Below are 11,121 nucleotides of genomic sequence, written 5' to 3' on the forward strand. Positions count from 1 at the left end.
TTTGAACAGACTGGATATAAGAAATTTTTTACGATGAAAGTGCTAAGACACTGGAACAGGCTGCCAAGAGAAGTCATGAACGGCCCATCACTGAAAGTGTTCAAGGTCAGGCTGGATGGGTCCTTGACCGACCTGGTCTAGTGAAAGATGTCCCTGTCCAGGCAAGGTGGGGTGGAACAGATCCTCAAAGGTCCCTTCTAACCAAACCATTCTATGAATACTTCAGCATATCACAAAGCAATTCACCTTAAGCAATCTATTGCTATTTAGATTACAGCACTGCTTCCAAACAAAGAACAAATTCACACTCATTCACACTACATTAAAATTCCAGGTTTCATCATTAGATCTTCAGGACATTGTTACTCTGTATACCCAGAAAAAGGCACGTATTGATAGCGTCACATACGACTAAAATACTGGGTGCTGAGTTGTTACACTATGCATAACTTTGAATATCACATGCTGGTACATGCTGGTGACAGATAAAAAAGCCAGAGGGCTTTTTGCCACTTAACAGCCAGAAAGGGGATTATAATAAATTTCTCCTAGAAGTTTTTTAACTGACTCACCATCCAGAGGGAAGGTCCCAAGTTTTAATGGTACAGTCCATTGATGAAGTTATTAGCCAACGACCATCAGGACTCAAAGTCTACAACAAAATAGTCAATTTAATGGCACAACTGACAAGTCAGTCCCTACAGGAAGTCCTGTTTTACACCGTTCAAGATTAGATTGCTCCCTATCACCAGGATTAAATGATCTGGCCATAAACCAAAACTAACATCACCTTACTGAAAACAACAAAAGGACAAAAATGGAAGCTATTTCAGAACAGGTTTAAATATAGGACACAGGATACATCTGGCTGTTAGTAAAAGCACTTTGATCCTCACTTTTACATTAATGATGAAAAACACTGAACACAAAACTGAAGAAATCAAATCAATACTTCCTTACTAGCACTTAAGAATTAAACTAGAAGCTAGAAAGTATTGCAATGAACACTATAAAGCACTATTACACAAGATGCAAAATGAGTTGTGTGTTGCATAATCCCAGATCTGTTTACACCTTTTATTTACCTGGCTCATCTTTTCTATATATACAGTTAAGACTGTTGCACAATTTTGCTTCTCGACGTGGTTTTCATTATTCTTAATGCTTTATTTTGTTGAACCCAAAATTAGCTTGCTGCAAAGTTATAGCAAAATCTCAAAGCACACTAAAAATAGATGGCCAGCGAAACACTATACATTTTAACTTGAAAACTAACATGGCCAAAACTGCTGTAGAGCTGAACTACAACTTTACTATTCACAGCTGAACGTAATACACAGTGACTTATATACATAGAGAAATCCACCACCTTTAAACCTGTAAATGTCACCTGTTACAGAAAATGAGCTAAAAATTACCATGTCATTAATTCGTCCATGGTGTCCTGAGAATGTCCTGACAATCTTCCTGGTTTCTATATCCAAAACACTAATACTGAAGTCATCAAAGGCGATTCCCAGAATACCACTGCCAAGAATCATCAATGCATACAGTGAATACTCAGAGACAAAAAACCAAAAACATTCTAACATTGGTCCAACAATCCTTTTTCATTGGAAAATCTCAGATAATCAATATTACATTCCTTCAATCTAATAAAATGTCTTTTAGTCATTTTGTATTGTCAACAAGCAGTAAGTTATATTTCAAAGCATCAGAAATTTGTATTTTATTAGAATATTTGATTGCCATCTTAGACTTACATACTTACAGCAAAACAATATGAACACGAAATAGCTTCAGTTTCTTACCTGTCTCTGTGAAGCAGAATTCCACTTGGAGAAGAAGAAAGCTCAGTGGAGTAAACTAGCTCTTTAGTTTTGAATTTCCAAAATTTAATTAATCCTTCACTACCACCTGTGATTATCAGCTGGTTCAATCCATCCACTGCCACCCCTCTAATGGCCCCCTCATGTGCTACAAATCAACAGAAAAGGAAGTTGTGTTTCAGAATTTAAACATAGCACAGAAACCATCAGAATGCCAGACACTATCCTGTATGTCTTCACCTAACTACCCTAAATGAGCAGTAAGCATGCGACAAACAATTCTAAAGCCATCTGACAAGACGGCTTGAATATTAGAAGATTTTTTTTATCAGTACAGAAACCAAACTGCTTTCAAGCAAGCACCTAGAATACAATACAAAAGTAATGGAAGCTGAATATTAGCTTTTATTTCTGCTTTCAGTTTAGGGAGCTTTTTTCGAATGTGAGATTTGAGGGACTTTTTGAATAACTTATGGAATAATTCTAGGGGGACTGACAACTCCAGGCAAAATTCACAGCTTCAATTCTGGCACAATGTCTGTGAGTTTTCCTAGGCTGCTTTACACTGCAGTGTAAAGGTAAGACATAGCTCCTCTGGTTTTGGATCAATTTTATTTCTTTACCAATGCCTAGAGCTACTGGCCAGTAACCAAACTTATATAATTCATCCCACTATCAAGCAATTATGTTATTAGGCGATCACTTCATGTTTGCTATGCGATATGGCTTTTAGAAACCCAGTGAGGTTTACAGGGTTCATTGGGAAAATTTCCTTGTTTCTACAACAACAAAAGAAAATCAGATCACAAGACTTACAGAGCAACAGCAAACACGAGGATATATGCCATGAAATATATACGTGCGCAACCATTAAAAGCAGAAGCCTGAACACTGTCACTTACATTAAGTCCTAAGTTTGCAGCTGGGTAATTGAAAATAATAGCATATGCAGAGAACCAGACTTGCTTAGGTTTTTGTTTTCCCATGAATGTCAAGTATTCTTTCATTTTTAAGCAGAGAATGCAAAACAGATGGGAAAACTATATCTAAGAAAAAGAACCCTATAATAAGAAGCCAAGCACTGGAAATGTGATTATCTCAAAAAGAGCTGAGGCCAGACAGTATTATTTTAGTGCTAACCATTTTGGTAACTGACAGTTTTGTGTTAATTACAACCAAACATATGCTAACATCAGAGCTGTTAAAACTAGCAGGGATGCTATCATTCAGAGTGAGCTTCAGATTACTTCTGATTACAGCACAAGATAGGACAGTGCAGGGTAGAAATACTGAGGAGATACCCAAATTCAACTCAGAAGCTATATCAAATTTCCTAGATGACAGAGCACCAGGTTGTTGCTGTTCTGTTAAAAGTCACTATTTTAAAAGCATAGCAACTCTTACCTTTTTCTTTGCCATAATGTCCTCTGTGAATGCCAGACTGTATGTTATACACATCTACCTGTCCATTTGACAGCCCAATTACAGCAAAATTCCCACATGAGGTAATGTCAACTGCCTTTCAAGGGGAAAAAAAAAATGCTGTGAAAACAATTCTTTAAGTGTAAATCTAATTAGCAAAGTTGTTAGAAGATACATAACATAGCAAGAATACAAAATACTAATATGTTTGTATTAGACTTTTTCAAGGAAAACTGCACAGAACAAACAACAGATTATGCCTCAAAAAAGTTGAAAGGACATCTCAAAATAAGCAAATTGTCAACAAGTAATAAATATGGTAATGCTTGGTTATGAAGGATAATGAAACACTGACTTAGTGACATACATTAGAAGTCATATCTAATAATACCAACACTGTAACCTAAATGACTAACCTAAAGATATCTACAAATTCATTCCCTAAGATAAAGTCCAAGCCTGTCAACTGCATGTCTCTTTCAATGCCCATACTGACAATTGCACCCCAAAATAGGGTAAGTTCACACAGAGATTAAATAGTAAGAAACAAAGAAATAATGGTCTACATGTCTTTGGAAAGATACGGTCCAAGGAATCTAGTAGTCAAAAGAAAACCAGGTATTAACAACTGAACAGATCTTGTCTACCACTTAACTGCTAAGCATAAGGTCAGAAAAATAATTTATCACAAGACACAGTAGTGGTATGAACACCTAGCACATGAAGTATGCCACAGTAACTGCTTGTCTTGCAAGCTTGTAAGCCTCAGTAAACATTTATACTTCTTTCATCAAGTGTTTCACTTTCACTGTGTCCAGCTCAAGTTGTAAAGCATTTTAGAGGGAATATCCCATCTAACATTTGGAAATACATTTTTTCATATTGCCAAAAAAAATAAAAGCACCTTTAGCAATTTGGACTCACAGAGCAAGTTCATCATCACAGGTATACAGTCAACTCTATATCACTATGACAGATTAAAGGTAAACATCAACCACTTATCTGAATCAGAAAATTAAATCTGCACTTAACCTGGATGTTCAAGGAAAAAATACACATGCAGCATTGTTCTCAAGACTATATGCATTACAAAACAGCCAGGACACATTCATCTGGCAGAAAGCACTTTGCAAACCAACTAAAACATATCTAGATAGTGCTTTTTCATTCTAAATATTTCTTCTGTACAAACAGAAATCAACATAGCATGCACTGTAATGCTGAAGAAACGTTATACTAAATAAACTTACTGTTGCATATATATCAACAGGTTTGTGTTTGCTAAACTCTCCTGGCCTCAGTTTATGAGCTCCCATGGAAGTTTTCTGATAGTTCCAGGTTGTACAAGTTATATACCCTTGATGGCAGGCAACAATATTATCCCAGTCACTCTGATGTGCCACTTCTGCAACGTAACACATACTCATTTTAGAAACAATCATTCTAAAACCAAAAAAGCTCTTCTGATATAAGAAAGAGTACTCTGAAATATCTTTAAGCAACACAGTTTATATTTAGTGTTCTTGCTGGACAGTCTACCATTCAGAAAAAATACATGGCAAACCCTGTGCATATGCTAGTGTAACTAAAATGCTAACGAAGCCACAAGCATTTTTTTTCGTATGTTATGTTTCATATCTTTGTATATTTGAGTCTATGCAATCTGAAAAGCATATTCAAACTTAAATGGCTTCAACTGCTCAACCTGCACACATCTCCAGCTGAGCCTCAACTGTTTCTTCAGCTGCTGAAGCAGCAGAAGCCAATAGATTTACAACTTAAAGCAGGGTTTAAGAGTTAAATCTGCTTCACACAGCAAAAGACTTTTCTGCATTTGCAGGAAAATCACTCCTCAAAAGCTCAGTATCCAAATGGTGTAGTAAAATATGATACGGGGGGATCTAAATAATGAGCAAGTTTGGTTATTTTCCCTAGAATTTACACATGAAAAAAAAAATTGAGAGCTTAAAATTGGGTATTTCTAGAAATTCAAAGAATAAAAACCAACCAGATACAAACTGGTTCACTTCACCAAAGAAAGACAATATAGCAAAAAAGAAACAACTAATTAAAGTGTACTTAGAGAAATATTTTCTTATGTCTCCAAACACATTTAAGGTAGTTCTACTACCTTAAATCAATCAGGCAGGTCTAATATTAATTTTAAAAGTGCATATATATATATATACAGATATTTGCAACAAGTACATACAGACAGTCCATATCACTGAAGTCTGCAAATATAAATACCATATGTAGTTAAAACAGCTACACAAAACTGTAAATCTAAACCTTTCAACATATGAAACAATAAACCATCCTTGGAAGACAAAAGAATAGCTACATTTAGGACAAAAGAGACTTCAAATCAGAAGAGGAGGTCGCTAATTTAAAGAAACACATTTTGATGAAGCAAAGATAACTGCAATTCTGCTCCAAAAAGTTAGCTTCACTATTTGCATACTGAATTACAAATGAACGGAGTAAATGAAATTTGTCTTTGAAAACTGAATCAAATAAAGGAAATGGGGAATCAAAATCAACTACTATAACTAATATTTCCTCAGCTGACAAAGATCTTCATCCACTCTAATTGCTAGTGCTCCAACCTGCAATAATATTTACACCAGAAGATTCTGGCTTCCGTGCTGGAGATTTTTAAGCCAAGAGACAGTTAAACATGAAGCTGTTTGAAATAAGATGCTCTTTTTTGAAATAAGAGTTTACCATTTAAAATGTCATTTTCATTTTAAACTGTCACTCAACAGCTCATGAAGGGCCATACAACCCAAATAATCTCATCTTGATACAGCATGGGCTTTCAAAACAGTAGTGCCTTGAGGGTTAAAAGACAAAATGAAGACATGATGAGCTCTGCAATGTATCAAAGGCTACCTACCTGAAGCAAAGACTGTAATTGGTGGAAGTGCCATCGTATCAAGCTTAAGACCTTTCTTTTTTGACTTCTTTTTGTTAATTGAACCTTAAAAAAAAGAAGTTAAATTAGATGATTTCATGGCTAGATCTGAGAATAACAGTTTAAAAAGGATTGTTTACTAAATGTAAACTTCCTCTTAAACTTAGAAAAATGTGGACTACATTAACACAGCATGGCTGTTCCCTAGTGTCTGAAAAGCTAAGAGCAGCAATAGAGTTCCTGTAAAAATTCATGTGTTGCCAAGCACATCACTAGCCTATTACATCCACAGATGTACTACTCAACCCATTTGTTCCAGGATCTTGTGCTGACATGCTGAAACAGAATTTCTCCCATCACAGCTAAAACCATCACATGGCTATACAGACATGACTATATAAAGCAATATATAATACTCAGACCTTTCAATAACAGAAGAGTCAGGAATTTCAAATTTATGCCCAAAGGATGTAAATCAATTAATCCCCATCCATCTACAAATCTATCTAAATACACTCGATACTAAATCAAAGGAACTGAAGAAAATAAATACAAATTAACTAATAATTTAGCCAAGTGAATAGAGGGGAAACTGGGTAAAGAGTTGCAATTATGCATGCAGAAATGTCAGCTACTGCTTTACACATTTTTAATACAAAAACCATGCCCAATGTTTCTGACAATGAAATAACATACACTGCCAGGCTACAGAAACTACTTAAGCACAAATAAATCTGAGAGTACACTTTAAATACATCAGGAAATACTGAGTCTGCAGAACTGAGGTGAAAAGTTTTCATACAACAGTTAGTGAAAATAAGGCCTATCTAATGTTTTAGCTCCTCCAACATAAATATTTTTCAGGGTTTTTTTCACAAATATTTGGACTTTCTCTGAAATACTTACCACGTCCTAAACTTTTATTGAACTTTTCATGCACTGTTGAAAAAGACTGCAATGTTCCATCTTGACCTGACAAAATATTACCAGAGAACAGAGAAGGGCAAAAATCAACTTTCTGTTTACTCATAAGCTATCTGAACAAGAAAAGCAGAAGATAAGCACTAAGAAACCTCAAACATCATAATAACACATTTATACTATAAGTGGCAGAAGTAATGGAGCCTAATTTTCTATGGCCTGTATCTCATTCCTACTACTTTGCCCCACATTTGACCAGAATGACACCACTTTTACGGGCATCTTCTCCACGTTCAATTGCTCTGTCCACCCTCCTTTCTCCATCACAATATCTAGCTGTTCCCTATGAGTAAAACCTTAAATAAACTGTTACATCCTTCAAATACCTTCATAATATTTCCAAAGATTTCCAGAGACCCCATATACTTTCCCACCAACTACAATATTCCTTTCTTTATCCTTTGTCTAACCAACATACGCTGTGGCTGGTTAAGAACTACACCTAGGATAGCCAGGAAGTTGACCCAAACAAAAATGGTAAAAGCCAATCTGTCCATCTTTCCTGTAAACCAGGACACTAATGGGACCTCCAACCTCTACCCAGTGACCAAGGTTCACAGAACTGACAGGAACTTAATTTAATAGAGGCACAGAAGGCTCAAATTTAGCAAATAGATCCAATCTGTGGGGAAGGCATGGACAGGACAGAACCAGAAACTAACAGAAAATGCAATTAAAGGCACTGAGATGATTTTTCAAAATCAGAAGAAGCATAATACATTCTTACCAGGCCAAACAAATAAGGCAACAGAAAATTAATCTAGTCAACTTAAAAAATCTGAAAGACAACGGAACAATTAATAGTATTCAAGCAACCTTTCCTTGCTGCTATGATACAGAAGTAAGGCAGGACATATATTCTGGCAACTGGGAGAAACGTTAAGCAGGATGAGAGCTAATGACCTTGGTGAAATTTTGCAACGTTAATTTATGGAGATTCCCGTTCTAAGGAAACTGATAGCACTTGAAAGGCACCCCATGACATTGCTTCCTCATTTCTGGTGCACAAATTTTTACCACTGGTTCAGAAAGGAATGTAGAGTGTCAGCATCCTTACACTGCAGATGCATCAGATCTCAAAGCCAGAGACCCTTTTCACTTCAGCGGTTGCCTCTGTGCCCTTGCCGTATGTTTGGTACAGATAACAAAACAGTAAACTGCAAAAGCAAATGTGAGGATTTGTAAAGCAACACTTGATTGTTACTATGGTTCACCTGAATGAGCTGAATTACTGTCAAGTAAGTAGTCACTTGAATCCAAGTTACTAGCTGAATGACCAGCAAGACATTTTAGCACAGGTGATTTTAGCACTGTGAATTGCTGTGCTGTAGTAGGTTTAACCTTCATCAAAAAGTAGTGTAGCATTTTCAAACATTGCTCATGTAGACAATTTCATTACTTCAGAGTAATTAAAGATTACGTGATGAGTCTCTATTTTTCCATTCTGAAGTGTTCTGGGCCACAAACCAGTCTGATGTAGTACTTCATTTCCTAGTGGGGCTATTTATAGGTTTTTAAATATGCTGGTTTCTAAGGAAGGGTAGTCACATGCATTTTTACACTTTCAGATTAATACCTTGGTAACAAGCAAATATATATTACAGACATAGCTGAGCTGTAACAAACCACAAAGCCATTGCAACCCACAAAGCTTGCTCAAACTAGGGGGAAAAGTAGAATGGCTCCTCTAAGATTTGAAATGCATTACGCTGCTGATTTTTTCCCTGTCACAACAGAATTTCTATACTTGTTATAGTTTTTCATTTTGACCAGCTGATAGCTCCTTAGGTGATAAAGAAACAATTTTTATTCATCAAACATATAAATATGGATGACAAATGCAGCTCCTAAGCTTTTTTGCTTGTAACTACTTTTCAGCCTACCCACTGATATACATTCCTCTAGGAAAACCGTGAAACACTTCAATACAGTAATAAATGATGCTGTCATTAATCATTTCATAAACACATATTATATATAACACTTGCAATACGATCTATTGTATTAATAACACAAAGACATTTAGCCCTGCATGTTTGCTTTATCACAGCAGGAAATAAGACTCAAGAATAAGAATTCATACCTGCACTAAGAATTTGCTCTCCATTTTGCCCATAATATCTGATTTTAGTTGGTGGTGCACTATGTCCCATCCGGCTTCTCAATACACGTCCTGTACCACCAGGTCCATCAAAAATCCACACCTTTCTCCCCCCAAAAAAAACAGAAAAACAAAGCTGACAAATATTGCCCTGTCAACAATTACATCTCTTGACAGTGCAACGTTTAACAGGGAGCTGGTGCAGCAAACTTCACACACTGGCTTTCATCCTTGATCCTACAGAACTCTGGAAGCTTCCACCATGGCAGCTGATTGTTTCCCGCTGTTCATTCTGCCTCTCCACCAAAGGAGAGGCTAATGGCATGAGAGGACATGTAGCACAAGGGACCTTTACCAACAGCAACTGCTCATAACCCAGAACATCATAAAAATAGATCAAGATTTAAGATGGTGCACTAGGATATAAAGTATGGTTGTGGAAAAGTGGATCCAAAGCTTTGTTCTTCAAGGCTATTATGAAGCAATAAATGAAGCAATGGCACCAAGTCCTTAAATCACCCCACTACAGATCAACTGAGAGCCAGCGACTTCCGCAACTTGAGTTTTGTTGTATTTGATTCATCTAAGAACTGCTACTTCAATCTAAACTGAACATTTACACCTTGGAGGACCACAAGAGAAAAAAAACACAACAGCAGGTGACAGGAGCTATTGTAACTTACCCGTATAGCGTTATCAGCACCATTAGTAATAAGAAGTGGTTCTCCAGGGACAAACGACATACCAGCTATTGCTGTGGAATGGGCATCTTGCATTTGACACATTAGTTTCTTCTCTTCTAGATCCCACAAAGCAATGTGTCCAACTGGGCTACCAGCTGCCATTACTGGGTGTCCATCTGCTCAAAAAAAAAAAAAAAAAACCAAACTCAGAAGGTTTGCTTACTGACATTCAGATCGTCCTTACCGAACTCCTGTAAATTAAAACTGATGCAAGAAAAAGCTACAATCAGAAGAAAAAAATTCTCAACCTGATTCTAAAAATAAGATACCATTTAATTGACATACTCTAGTATTTCAAACAAAAAAGAAACAAACTTCATTGATAATAAAACCAGGATTTTTTTTAAAGTCAGATAACAACAAATATATCTAAATTCAGCAGCTGATGATAGAGGTTTTGATTGTAAGCACAGGATATTGCACCTCACCATTTTCAAAAGTTACTCTACACCTCAGATTCTTCCCCAAACTTACTAGCCTTCACAATTTGGGATGTGAGAGCTACTGTATCACCACTCTAAAAGTTATCAGTCATTTTTAAAAAATCTTAAGTCTTTGGCTCAACAGCTTGCAAAAATAAATTCCAGAAGTTGATTACACTTTTATTCAATCATTCTAAGCAATAATCGAAACCTCACTTCACAGAATTTCTAGTTTTGCTCTATCCTTTCTAATATTAAGGAGATAAATACATCATGCTAACTTCTAAAAATATACTATAAATATTCAAGTAAGTTTTAAAACTTACCATATCATGATAAGATTTGACCAAATACCCTGCATGATTGATAACTAATATTTTCGCCCTAACAAATGAAAAAGCCAGTTTCCAATTTGCAGTTACACACACATCACAGATAAATAAACCAGACAGGCCTAGGGTTTTATTTTTCAGTAAAACTTCATAGATATGTAAATTTACCAAGTTGACTATGAAGAGCATTTTAATCAAAAACTGAGTATATGAGTTCAAAAACCAGATTGTATTCACACTAAATTTCCTAGCCATAAAGACAGGAAGAGAGAGAGATTAGAAAATGTCTGAAAGCCACACATATAAGCAGGTAGCAGAAGCTATTTAACTTTATTAACATTTTGAGTTGAACGGCTGACACAGAAAGGCACTCT

The 11,121-nt window shown here is 36.0% G+C and overlaps 1 protein-coding gene across 1 annotated transcript in view; it reads right to left on the reverse strand.

Moving 5' to 3' along the window:
* Positions 1–572: 572 nt before the first annotated feature.
* Positions 573–11,121, reverse strand: part of WDR36 (WD repeat domain 36) — a gene marked incomplete at its 3' end in the record, with an annotated part of 17,432 nt that continues 6,883 nt past the window's right edge. The window contains exons 7-15 of the mRNA XM_010085035.1: positions 9,934–10,109; positions 9,233–9,353; positions 7,075–7,140; positions 6,151–6,234; positions 4,502–4,656; positions 3,234–3,348; positions 1,812–1,977; positions 1,419–1,527; positions 573–652 (exon numbers count right to left, since the gene is read on the reverse strand). Coding sequence (XP_010083337.1) covers positions 573–652; positions 1,419–1,527; positions 1,812–1,977; positions 3,234–3,348; positions 4,502–4,656; positions 6,151–6,234; positions 7,075–7,140; positions 9,233–9,353; positions 9,934–10,109 — 1,072 coding nt within the window. The remainder of the gene's footprint in view (positions 653–1,418; positions 1,528–1,811; positions 1,978–3,233; positions 3,349–4,501; positions 4,657–6,150; positions 6,235–7,074; positions 7,141–9,232; positions 9,354–9,933; positions 10,110–11,121) is intronic.

This window comes from Pterocles gutturalis, unplaced genomic scaffold (genome assembly GCF_000699245.1).
Source record: "Pterocles gutturalis isolate BGI_N339 unplaced genomic scaffold, ASM69924v1 scaffold28565, whole genome shotgun sequence".
Classification (NCBI taxonomy): Eukaryota; Metazoa; Chordata; class Aves; order Pterocliformes; family Pteroclidae; genus Pterocles; species Pterocles gutturalis.